Source organism: Gobio gobio, assembly GCF_949357685.1.
Source record: "Gobio gobio genome assembly, chromosome: 9".
Classification (NCBI taxonomy): Eukaryota; Metazoa; Chordata; class Actinopteri; order Cypriniformes; family Gobionidae; genus Gobio; species Gobio gobio.
This window is the reverse complement of record NC_137115.1, coordinates 43,381,482-43,395,508: the sequence shown is the minus strand read 5'-3', so window position 1 is coordinate 43,395,508 and position 14,027 is coordinate 43,381,482. Positions and strand designations below refer to the sequence as shown.

Sequence of the window (14,027 nt, the reverse complement as noted above, 5' to 3'; positions counted from 1 at the left end):
CTGCTGCCTCTCCGTGCTATGTTTTCCCCCACTATGTGGGTAACTGAATCGCGCTCTTGCCCGAGGGCTTGTAGTGTAAGAGGCGAGCTGTGTTTTTCCTAGCGTAAAAGTGGGAAGTAGCTGAAGACCGGGTATGCACTAACGCACGAGCTGTAGTGAGATCTGCGCCCAGCTCTGCGGGGCTTTTGGAAAAGGGTTTTTGGGGCCTCATTGTGTAATATTAGAGGTGATAATATTTCTTTCCCGGGCCCTGATCTAGTGCGGACTTATGTCGCACCACTTGGCCTAGGCTTTGTCAAGGATGGGGGCGTTCCCTTTTAATGAAGATGTTCGCCCCTGGCCTGTCTTTTTATTCAAGAACATGGCGTTGTTTATGCATCCTTGTTTCAGCCTCCTCTGTTACAGAGTCGTCCGGCCAAGGCCCGCCCCCTTCTCTGCGTTCTGGGGTCACGTGTAATGCAGACGAGGTGGTGCAGGAGACAGCGACTTTGCCAGTGGTCGTGGGGTGGAATTAAGCGTCTTTCGCCGGTTTGCGACTAGACTTTATCTGCTGTTTCCGCCTTTCGGAGCTTGGTGGCTGCCATCTGCTAGCGGCCCCCGGCCTCTTCCTGGAGGATGGTACGGCCGGTGGATTTCACATTTCTGTGATATTGTTCCCTTGCTTTATGTCTCTGCTCCACCTCCTTTAGGGCCCGGGTAGAGCTGAACATCGGATAATCCTTCTGTCTGTACGGTTCTGGTCGGATGCTCCCCTGAGGCCCGAGCATTGCCAATGGCTGACGCCATCGCACTTGTGTTGGCCGCTGCATGGAAAGAAATAGGCAGCCGCCCCTATGCAGGTGACGTAAGTTGTACTCCCCTCGCTTTAGAGGGTCTTTGTTTAAGCACTTCCGCTGAGTACACTGCTGTTGGCAATGTGATTAGGTCCATGTTTGTAGGCACTGCCCGAGAGACTGCGCCGTCCTGGGGGCCCTAGGACATGGCGATGCAAGTTGTCCCTAGCTGCCTCTGGGATGGAGCCAGCCCCAGGTGCGGGCGTAGGAGCCAGCTGGTTGTTAGTAGCCAGCTTGGGCAGTCTGGGCAGCTGGACTTCAGGACAGGTAGTAGGCGTTAACCGGCCTCCTTGCAGGAAAGTCCCGACACCATGGCCCATGAGTGGGCCTCGGAGGCTCTTCTCCACTGGTGTCGACGTCAGCAGTGACCCGTCATTTGGCCCTGGGGATGAGTCCCCAGGTGTTAACTGGATTTCCAGGCCTTCGTCAGCAGCAGACAGCTGCCGTCAGCCCAGGTAGCAGCAGCCAGCCTTCTTAAAGTCTCGGCAGGATCCTTGGAATCTGCAGACCCCCTATTCGGGGGATAGGTCCTGCCAGGCCTCCCTGAGGGGTAGGCTCCCGGTCTGGGTTACCTTCGCTCAGGAGCTAGGCCCTGTTCGGCCTCCCTGAGAGCCTGCTGTGGTCAGCAGGCGCTGCCTGGTCTCCCCCGAGGGGGCACCATAGGCATTAAGTCCCTCGACGGCTGGTACGAGCTGCTAAATAGGTGGTAGGCCCTACCGGGCCTCCCTATGGGCCTGCTGTGGGGAAGCAGGCTCACTCGACCTCCTCTGCGGATGGCGTTCCTGGGCCCCAGTCACTGTATGACTAGCACGAGTGCTAGGAGGTAGTAGGCCTCATCCGGCCTCCCTGAGTGACCCCCTTGGAGGGAGAAAGCATAGCGAAGCGCTACGGACGGCATGTTCTGCTACTAGGTGGAGGCATTGCGCCTCCCTGGAATCGTTCCCTGGTCCCCAGTTTCGGTAACGGAGCGTAGCATGGGCTGCTATCAGGAAAAGCTGCACAGGCTTCCCTGAAGGGATTCGCTTGGAGTAGTAGGCCCACGTGGCCTCCTCTGAGGGCACGCTCTGGTCTCGTGGTTTTCTGGAGGGGTCCAGTCACTGAGCAGAGGCCGGCTCCCCGGCCGCTGTGGTGAGCATGAAGTGCTGTGAGCGGCACGTTCTGCTGTCAGATGGTAGGCATGGTACCTCCCTGAGAGCGAGCTCCCGGTCCCCAGCCGCTGTGGTGAGCCTGAAGTGCTACGAGTAGCACATTCAGCTAGGCTGTGAGTGCCCGGTGTCTTTGCAGTTGGTAGGCCTGCTTGGCCTCCCTGATAAGCGAGTCCCTGGTCTTCCCAGCTACCTCGAGGGCAAGCACGACTGCGATCAGGTATCAGGCCCGTTTGGCCTTCCTGAGGATGAGCGCTACTGTGGATGCGCAAGCGGTCTATCAGGTTACCAGGTGGAGGCCTCTCTCGGCCTCCCTGGGGGACGAGTTCCCCAGGCGGGAACACACAACTGGCTTTATGCTGACAGCTAGTGGCCACCCACTATCAGGCGCAGGTCTATGGCCGTTCGCGAGACCTGGAGGCGGTGTTCTTACCCTAGCACGACGAGACGTTACTGCTGCTATGCGGTCCCCACGGGAGGGGACTTTCATAGTTTGCCTACGGCATGGCTACCTACCAGGCAGGCTTATGAGCTCCTCTCGAATGAGGGTCTACCATGAGCTTACGGCCGCTTGGCGCTGGTTAAGGGTTGTAGGCCCCTCGGGGCCTCCCTGGCATAATCAGCCTGTAAGGCCTCTGGCCTCCTAAGCACGTTTTAAAGTAGGTGCTTGGTAGATCCGAGGATCGAGCGGCTAAACTCCCCTCTAGCAAGGGTTATATAGCACTTCGCTGAGAGCTGCTCTCCGGGATAACCCGTCTCTGAGATCCGGCTAGTGGATGTCACTGCCTTTCTTGCAGCACCCTAGCGGGATGCCTCTTCGGAGGCGAGTACCAGAGGCTCTGTACTGTACAGACAGGGTTGACCATATTACGTGTCCCATAACAGACTGGGTCACCTGGTCAGGTCTCCCTGGTGGCATTCGGTGAGAACCTCCCGAATAGTGACTGGCATAGGGTTCCCTCGTAGTTCCCTTGCCACGTTCCCTTAAAGGAACCCCTTCTAAGTCGAATGGGTGGTTCCAGGCCTTCGAGCAGGGCCTGGGAAGGACCTCATGTGTGTGAAGGTTCCTTCTTGGGCGATAGCTTGGGCTATGACCGTAGGGAGCGCTGTCACTGACAGCCTAATGTGACCAGAAGGGGAGTGGTTCAGGCATCTCAGTAGAATCTGCTTGTCTTGACAGTTGTCACTGCCAGTGGGCATGCACTCCCGTCGGCATGGCGGCGTTGGTATATCGTTCCCCGTAGCGTCAAGCTGATGCAGCGTGAGTTCCCTTTCGAAAGGGAACGTCTCAGGTTACGAATGTAACCATTGTTCCCTGAGAACAGGGAACGAGACACTGCGTCGCTGTGCCATGCCGCAGGGCCTACCTGCCGAAAACAGTCCCTTCAGACGATGAGATACTGTCATGTTGGCAAGGTGCCCTTATATACTTCCTGGTCGCACCTTGATGACATCATAGGCTGTCGCCGGTCAATAGGATTGAAGTTTTTTCATTGTGATTTCAGGCACCAGTCACGCTGGAGGCGTTCCCCGTAGCGTCAAGCTGACGCAGCGTCTCGTTCCCTGTTCTCAGGGAACAATGGTTACATTCGTAACCTGAGACGATTTTGATTCAATATCAATTATTGTGGATATACATCAGATACAGTACATGGCAAATTTTCTTGAGGAAAAAAATCTCTCAACTAATGCAGTAACCTATACATGGTAGTCAGTTAGTACTACTACTATAATATTGAAGGTTAAAATTAGGGGTGCTCCGATTGATCGGCAACCGATCTCGATCGGTCGATAATCGCTTTGGGATGATTGATCGGCGGTCTCCAGAAAGGCCGATCTCATGAACCGATCGCATGCTGACGACACATAAATCCTGTGCCTGCCATGAGAGCTAGGGCATGATATGCAGCGAGACCGTCTCATTCTCTTTCCAGCGCGGGTAAAATAATTATAATGCTGAAGGTGAGGTACAATTCATATTTCTATATTAAATAACTTACGCAGTCATTTGAAAACTTTCTGTGGGACGTAAGTTCACAAACAGCGCGCGTGAATCACTGTGTGCGCGCGCTCTCTCTCTCCCTTTCAAAATGCTCAAATGGCTTCACATCAGCGCTTCAAATCGAGCTGCTCAGTTGACACAGGATTTGCCACTTTGCACAATCGAGGCAGTGTCGCATCGTCACTAAAGCTTATTATTTGCATTTATTTTTAAGTCTTGCCAGTGTTCAAACCGCTCAGCACTCGCGCGCACGGTCTGGACACACACACACACACACACACACACACACACAGGCCATCTCACAAAAAGCTTGCGAGTACAAATTGCGCTGAAATGGTCAGATACACAAAAATGTATGTACTAAATTACCGTCTTGACGAGTATGCACGTAAACCCCGTCGTGACTCGCGAGTGAACGTTTGTGCAACTGCATGTAACCTATCCGTGTTCGCTCTTAAAGTGACAGCTGTCGAATAAACTGCTGCTGTCTCTGAGTTTCTCTTTGTCTTGTGTTGTTTGATGAACCTTTATGACACTCACTGCTCTTGAATGACTAACTTTTGCAACCTTAAGTGTAAGGATTAATCTAATTTAATTTATTCAGGGAAGACCAATATTAATTTACATTTGATTTCTTATTAAAGCTACACTGTGTAACTTTTTTAGTCTATTCTTAGCTAAAAACACTTAGTTCTTTCAAAAATATATGTGCTCATTAATGTATATTTACTTCTTTCAAGTAATAAAGTATTCTCGTAAGTTTATAATATGCCATTGAAAATACATAAGGTAATGGGATCTAACGGTGGTCGCCATGTTGCCCCTCCATCTTGAAAGTACATTAGCCAAAGAGGGACATACCCGTAAATTCAAGCTTCGCCTTTCGCGTTTTAACCGGTTTTAACCATAGACCGTAAAAAAAGGTTTTAACACTGTGCGCGTCAACTTGTTCAGACTTGTCTGGTGCATGCGCAGAGAGTTTTCATCTCAGCAGCTCCAGTAACAGAGTTATACAGAGTTTTCCTGGCTTGTTTATTCCTCAAAAGTCTGTTTTTCCTTGTGTGGTATTTCTGTGCGTTAATAACTCCGTAAGTAATAATAGTTATTGTCATTGTGGATGTGTTTCAGAGTGTGTCATCATGTAATTCAGTTGATGTTACCTCAGAAGTATTTTTGTGTCAACATACAATAGCGTAATGCTCACCTATTTGAATAGTCATTCAGTTATTAACAATGTTTATTCGTTTATAGAAAATATTTGCTTGTAATGTATGTTGATGGAAATATGTATCAGGTCTGATCGGCATATTAACACTTGTTATACAGAGCTAAACCTGCGCACACACTTTTGTAATCCGACACCGCTTGTTAACAGCAGCAGCGGCAGCTCCGCTCCTTTTAATGCAGCTGCATTTAGCGCCTATATATGGTACAATAAGCTCTGGTTTACGGTTACATTATACAAATGTAACTTATAAATATAGTTATACAGTTCTTAACTGTGTATATTCTGTCATGTCATTATCATGTATATTTACCATCCTAATTTGTTCTCTCACAGAAACCACATTTATGTACATATCCATGCAAACCTGTTTATGCCTTGCAATTGGATGACTGAATAAACATTACTATCATCAAAGTTCACTCTGGATTAGCTGCAGTTCTTTCTAGCCGAATAATTAGGCCAGTTGAGTTCCAACCATCCCACTGCGCACAGAATATCCCACAGGTACCGTGTCGAATGTGGACGAGGTCGAACTGGAAGCCATATTAATCTTGGACTAAATCGGCCACCGTAGGAGTTAAAACGAAATCGGAATTGAACAGAACAGAAACTAAAATTCACTGGATTGTCATATACCAGTTCACCACTAGATGGGGGAAAATATCACACAGTGTAGCTTTAAAGCTACACTGTGTGATATTTTCCCCCATCTAGTGGTGAACTGGTATATGACCATCCAGTGAATTTTAGTTTCTGTTCTGTTCAATTCCGATTTCGTTTTAACTCCTACGGTGGCCGATTTAGTCCAAGATTAATATGGCTTCCAGTTCGACCTCGTCCACATTCGACACGGTACCTGTGGGATATTCTGTGCGCAGTGGGATGGTTGGAACTCAACTGGCCTAATTATTCGGCTAGAAAGAACTGCAGCTAATCCAGAGTGAACTTTGATGATAGTAATGTTTATTCAGTCATCCAATTGCAAGGCATAAACAGGTTTGCATGGATATGTACATAAATGTGGTTTCTGTGAGAGAACAAATTAGGATGGTAAATATACATGATAATGACATGACAGAATATACACAGTTAAGAACTGTATAACTATACGTATAAGTTACATTTGTATAATGTAACCGTAAACCAGAGCTTATTGTACCACATATAGGCGCTAAATGCAGCTGCATTAAAAGGAGCGGAGCTGCCGCTGCTAACAAGCGGTGTCGGATTACAAAAGTGTGTGCGCAGGTTTAGCTCTGTATAACAAGTGTTAATATGCCGATCAGACCTGATACATATTTCCATCAACATACATTATAAGCAAATATTTTCTATAAACGAATAAACATTGTTAATAACTGAATGATTATTCAAATAGGTGAGCATTACGCTATTGTATGTTGACACAAAAATACTTCTGAGGTGACATCAACTGAATTACGCGATGACACACTCTGAAACACATCTACAATGACAATAACTATTATTACTTACGGAGTTATTAACGCACAGAAATACCACACAAGGAAAAACAGACTTTTGAGGAATAAACAAGCCAGGAAAACGCCGTATAACTCTGTTACTGGAGCTGCTGAGATGAAAACTCTGCACATGCACCAGACAAGTCTGAACAAGTTGACGCGCACAGTAAAACCGCGTAAGGCGAAGCTTGAATTTACGGGTATGTCCCTCTTTGGCTAATGTACTTTCAAGATGGAGGGGCAACATGGCGACCACCGTTAGATCCCATTACCTTATGTATTTTCAATGGCATATTATAAACTTACGAGAATACTTTATTACTTGAAAGAAGTAAATATACATTATTGAGCACATATATTTTTGAAAGTACTAAGTGTTTTTAGCTAAGAATAGACTAAAAAAGTTACACAGTGTAGCTTTAAATGTCTTTAGTATTTCTTACCTCAATACTAATGTTAGACCTACCTGAAATTTAAAAAAAAATAAAAATAAATGCACTGCATGATCAAATATTTAGGTGAGATAATTATATACATTTATTATATACATTTATTTGGGAAAGATGGCCTACAGTAGCCTTAAGTTATCTCATTTTCTAAAATAAACACTTGGTGGTTCTTCAAGAGCTTGACTCAGTTAATTTAGAGTTAGTTTCATTTCTACAAATGGTGCAAACTCTGCAAGATTATAGATAAAAGATTGCCATTCTGTGATAGGCAGTGATCGGCAATCGGCAGATCATGATCTTGGTGATCGGTAATCGGTGATCGGCCCCAAAAATGCTGATCGGAGCATCTCTAGTTAAAATTAACTGATTTAAATACAAGCATAAATTACACTTGATGTTTTTTGATTATAATAAAGTTATAATACTAACTTTACAATTACATAATCATATTTCTTCTTTGAAATATAAACATTTAAATGATGGCAGTCATAAAAACTTTATGATAAAACGTAATGATTTTTTTCAAACATGCATTAATATTGAAGAACTTTAAAAATTATAATGAATATGTAATGTGGTGCATATATTTATCAAAATACTCATCTCTAGAATTCATTTTTCTAGTTTATGGTTACTGAAGGGTTTTTCTGTGTACATGATGTGACGTTAAGTGACCTTTTGTTTACAAGCTGTTTTATTGACGTCTTTCCACGGTTGAGTGAAACAATGATTGAGCGATTACATTAGACATGATACGGATTTTGGTAAGTTGTAATGTATCTTTTAACATACCTTCATATGTTCTTTCATGTTTATTTTGCGCTATAACTGGTATTAAAGCGGAGGAGATGAACAGTTCACATAGTTCCATGCTCCCGCTTCTCTTGACTTGTGCTCCGGTATAAACTGTATTTATTTTTTACAATTTGTAATAAAATGGTCGGAATTTGAAATCTGAGACTTTGTTTTATATCAAAAGTAACAAAGCACAAAGATTAGTTTTTGTTGCATTTACACTGTTCTGACCAGCAGGGTCAGACCACCAGTATGTATAATAACAGTAAAAATTTGAACCTTTTCTTATAGTTGTGTTTGAGTCCCTCAATTGTCCTTAGTGTGAAAAGATGGATCACAAAATCATACTGTCCCTGCTGAAAAGGGTTCAAAAATGTGCAAAAGATGCTGGAAAACTGAAGAATGTGCAGGACCTGGAGGATTTTTCTGAAGAACATTGGGCAGTTTAACTGCTCAGGACAAACAAGGGACTCAAGAATAACCATCACAAAACAAAACAAAACAACAACTGTGGATCATACAGGGAAGGACACACAGTATTAAGAATCAATGTTCATAAACTTTTGAATGTGGTCATTTTAATAAATTCAGCTATTTTTTGGTCTTGTGGACTATATGTAAAAACATTTTATGTAAAATATCTTATTCAGGACAGTACTAAATAAAAAATAACATACATTTTGTTTGATCTCTCTTATTTAGTTAAAATTATTCACATTATACTGTAGTTATAGTTCTTGGTGTGAACGGGCCTTTAGACAAAGTTTCTAAATTTACCTGCTATAGGGTTGCGTCTGAGTGTAAAGGTTCTTGCAATTCCAGAGTTGTTCATGCTTAAAATGCTGACAGTACACTGATATTGTACATTCCATCTATACAAACATAATGTATGTACATGTCCACCTACCAAGGGATATGAATTAAACCAGTGTTCATCATTTTAACTTCAAACATTCACGCTGCTATTTTAGTGATTCACTAGAGAACAGCTGTTTGTACATCTGAACAGAACATCACAACAACGGTGTTACTGTACATGTCTTATTGCTGCAGTCCTAGTGCGGAATAAACCTTTCACAAGTTTGTTTACCCATATACTCTTTTAGTTAATAAGGTTAAGCGTATTTGGCTTGCTGTCCACAGTGGAGGGGCTCGCGGAAGCAGCTTCAACTCAAGCTTAGATTTACCCCCCAGGGACTACTAGTGCTACTACTAGTGCTAGGAAGAGGAGTATGGGGAACGAGATGCCTAAATTTATGTTGGTGGAGTTAGGGAGGTGGAGAGATGCAAAAACTGCTGATGCCAGAAAAAGGTAGGTGGCTGCTTATATGCTTTGGCAGTTAATTGAACGATTAGATGGGTTCACTCCTCACGAAATTACGTTGTGAACTTCCCTTAAAGGGCGACTATGTAAATTCACCTTTTTACAGAAATGAACTTGACTTCAGTCTCTGCCTTTGAATGAACTGTTATAGTGGAAGTGAAATCGATATTGATTTTTCTCTCATGTGAATGACCTGCAAACACCTTTCAGTGGTCTCAGATTGGCAAGTAAGTGAAGCCAATGTTATTAGACATGTCATGCAAACCATTAAATGGCGTTAACAGATATACAGGTATACAGTCCAAACAAAGTATGTGTGTGTTTATTTAGTACAAACACACACACTTAAACCTCACCAGGACGTTAGTGGTTGTAGTCGTTGTTCTTTCCTGATCAGGTACATAATGGAGAGTTGCAGAGAATCACGCAAACTGTTGTTCTTGTGTCCTTCTACAATACCCCCTGCAGTTTAACATAATCAGTGCTTTCACGCTTCGCCGACCCATGCTTGTGCAGTGTGTCATTCACGTGCCCTTCTAAATCTGTCTCTGTCATGTCAATTCATCACACACATGCTCATCTCCCATCATGTGTCTAATGAAATATCTTGACAGTTTAAACAAACGGTTCACCCCGTGTAGTCTTAAAGAGTCCTTCATCACTGTCATGGGACTAATATCCTGAGCTAAGTGTTACAGAATATACACACTCACACAAGTATGCATGAATAAAAGGTGCATAATGACTGACGTTTCAACCAGACGAATGAAGCGCACAATATTTGGACATTTTGAGATTAAGTAAATATTGTGTTAAAAATTTTCGTTTAAGTGTTTGTATACATCTAATTTGTTTTAATTAAATTGCATTAGGCTCTATCACACACATATCACGCCATTATGACAGCCATCTGCCACCACGCTTTGTAGTTGTCATTGGCTATTGACCCGTTTCGGTCAACTGAAAAAAGACACACAAAAAAGACACGCATACCGAATTCCTGTAACAATTATTGATATTGTTCTTAAAAAGTCATCTCTTTTCACTCTACTTCCAAGTATGATCCAAGGGCTCCAATTTATAAGAATTATAAAGGACAAAAAGTGTCCTTGTCTCTCTCTCTCTCACTCTCTCCCTCTCTTTTTCTCACTCTCATTCTCTCAGGAGGAGTCATGGGGCTGTTACGGGCCTACCCATTAACCCTGCCTGTGCTGGCTGTTCTGGGCCTCATTATCAGCGCATGGAGCCTCAACCCAGATGACCCCAATGTCTGCAGTCACTGGGAGAGGTGAGAGAGGGGCACTCTCCCGTGTTAAACTCCGTTTTACCTTCCATTTCTCCATTACAGGATTCACACAGCGTAGTTATTCCTCTTCAACATGCCAGAATGATGTTTTGGTCAAAAGAGGATTGGAATTTTAACAGTGCAGTGATTTATGCTTGTGTGATTGTTCAAAATTAAAGTTGATTTATTTATTTAATGTACATAAACTGTACGTTGGGTGAATACTTAATAATAATAATTGTAATAATATTACCTTTTCGCAATTTTTACAGTTAATAATAGACCCGTTTCACATTATTACAGTTATTAACATTGTAAATCTTTTCATAAAAAATGCAATGTACATTTATAACACTATACTTTTCTGTTATATTACCTTGGCATTCAATTCTAGAAGAATTGTTAACGCTGCATTTTGGGTGTTTCTAACACAACGGCTGAAGGAGTGATGGCAGAAAAATCTTTCTCTCTTCTGACCACCATAATCAATATCTCAATGATTTTTATCCTCCTTTGGAAAGTCTCTTGGAGCAAATGGGAAAGTTAAATACATTTGTTGTAGTTTCCATTTACTACTATAGCAGTTTACTCAACTATGACAACTTCCATTTCTGAGAACCCTGGAAATGTGAAAAGGTAATATACTACTACTATCCAGCAAGCAATAGATTTCATTTCACCTTTTCGGTTAACTATAGACCCGATATATTCCGGCTATGAGTAACCCACTTCTACATGCCAAAATAACTTGCGAGATGTATGATATTCCATCATGTAAGCAACGTCAATAGTGATTACAAGGTGTTTGGTTTCATTCCTTTGACATGTTCATGTTCTAGATGACTAGTCTATTCTTGGGCTGTGGTTAGATGTCTATTAAATATTCACTGACAGCCCAAACTTTGCCTTGTTTTAGCCCAGATGTCAGGCATGGGTTTGGATGGCTATTAGACATCTTTTAAATGCAAAATTGCTTGCTGGATAAAAATTTATAGTAAATATTATTATTATTATTATTATTATTATTATTATTATTATTATTATTATTATTATTATTATTATTACATTTAAACCATTTAAAAACAATGTTGTGATACTGCTCACAGGCTACCTACAACTTTTTTAAGTAGCTAGCTAAACTGTAAACTATTGGTGGGGCTAGAATTGATGATTTTTTTTTTTTTTTTTTAATCAGTTAATATATTTGAACAGTCCAAACAAACTTTCTTGGACTTTCCAATGCTACATCTGGCAGAGAGGACTGTTTAAGAGTGCATTTGATTACTGACTACTGTATGTATTCTGATATGTGTCTATCTATACAGTGCCAATAGAATGTGAAAATGGGATTTTGCTGTGTTTTGTCAAGAATAATCACTACTTGCTGAAAAAAAAAGCTTGTTACTGGGGGAAAAATTACACCATTTTGAAAACAGATGATCTACAGAAAAATGTGTTCAAGATAGTACTGTTGCTACTTAGTTAGGTGAGTCCCCATCAGTGAATGTATGTTGTCTGAGATAAGATGTTATTCAAAATGGATACTTGTCAGAATATTACATGTTGAAGTATTATGGCTTTATTTGTTGTGTTGGTGATACATAATGCTTGAATTGATACTTGATGAAAATTTACAACAGTGGATAAACCTTTGCCCCTTACGGGATGACAAAAAGGATGTGGTTACAAGCTATATGGATCAGTTGCAAAAACAATGTGTATTTCAGCTCTGTTCTGTTATCTCATAGATTTAGAGGATGAGGATCTACATTTGTTTGTTCCTGTATTGACTGTATTCTCTTTTAATGGCACAGGTGAAGGGATGTAAAGGATTGTGTTTGGGAGTGTTGATCTGGTTACACTTGCCTACAGGTATTAGGTTCAGTCACTAGACACACAGAACAATATTGATGTTCTTATTATTAACCTTGTAGTGTGTGTGTGTGTGAGTCGGGAGAGAGAGAGTAAGGATATGTTGCTAGCATAAAACCGGCACTAAAGCATTCAGTTGACCAGAACAATCTGTTTTGATTGAACCTATTGCCTGAAAAAGTATTATTTGTAAAGGGTGTTATCAGTTATGACAAATAAGCAGGAGCGATTGCCTCTGCAGAGAGGAGGACAGAGGGCTGCAGAGATGAATGAGTTTCAGCATTGGTTCCCTGAAAGAGAATATTTCGGAGCTTTAATGTCATTTTGTTGGCAACAAATTTGTAATGTTTTTCCATGGAAATTGTGATGAGACAACTTGTTTTTCTAGAGTTACTGAAGCTTTGGAAGAGAAACATTATGCTTGTTTTGTTATTTGAGTTAACAAGATGTTTTGCACTTCAAACAAAATAGGTGGATTCTTGAATATTACATTTAAGTATTTGATGGTTTTGTTTCTTGGATTACAGTATCTTCACAATGTAGTTGATTATAAACTTGAGATCAGCAAATTCTTTGTTTCTCTGCAACATAATCACGTTTGGGCAATTTCATGTAAAAGACCCCAGGGCAAGTTGTCATATTTTACTCCAGTAAATATTTCTCGGGGTAGGTTTATTACTGTATATGCAAATACGCAAATGTCCTGATAACAAAAAAGGCTCAAACTTTGCATTGCTAATGCCCAGGATGAAATTTACAGTTCCTTTAACACATTTTTGACCAATAGTGGGGAATGTTGTCCTAATGTATGGGGTAATTTTTCACAATAGAATCTTGGCATTAAACAGCCAATTAGGCTTTTCTGAAATTTTTTATAAATAAACAATTATGCAATTATTGCACTTAACAGCAAAAATGTACACAAGGTATCAAGTCATATATTGGGCCATATATTTTATAAATAAATGGTAAATGGACTGCATTTATATAGCGCTTTTAACAGACCTACGGCCATCCAAAGCGCTTTACATTTTTGCCTCACATTCACCCATTCATACACTCATTCACACACCAACCGTAGTGTCAGCCATGCAAGGCACCATCCAGCTCGTCGGGAGCAGCTGGGGTTAGGTGTCTTGCTCATGGACACCTCGGCACTTGGTCAGGTGGAAACGGGGATCGAACCACCAACCTTCCAGTTTGTAGACAACCTACATGAACCACTGAGCCACTGCCGCCCCACAATTTTTAATTTTTTTAAATAAAATAAATAAACTTCCCCAAATGCCCCAATAAAATAATTTTAAAGTAGTTAAAGGTTTATTAATTGACCCTGTACCTTAATATATTTTATGTGATTTTATTGTGTGCATTTTTGTACTTTCTTATGTGACAATATAAGAAATATCTTATATATATAATATATATATATATATATATATATATATATATATATATATATATATATATATATATATATATACTAGTGCTGGGAATCGATTAAAAACTAATTAATCGCATTGTTTTCTGTAATTAATCATAATATATAGTTTAATTTTTTTGGAGTTTTTAATATTTTGATATTGTTATAATTTCAGTTACTCTCCAAATTA

General features: G+C 41.5%; 1 protein-coding gene across 1 annotated transcript in view; it reads left to right on the top strand.

Annotated features, from left to right (window-relative positions):
* Positions 1-772: 772 nt before the first annotated feature.
* The window catches only part of megf11 (multiple EGF-like-domains 11), a gene marked incomplete at its 5' end in the record, with an annotated part of 127,869 nt that continues 114,614 nt past the window's right edge, over positions 773-14,027 (top strand). Inside the window, 2 exons of the mRNA XM_079826160.1 lie at positions 773-839; positions 10,422-10,545. Coding sequence (XP_079682286.1) covers positions 773-839; positions 10,422-10,545 — 191 coding nt within the window. The remainder of the gene's footprint in view (positions 840-10,421; positions 10,546-14,027) is intronic.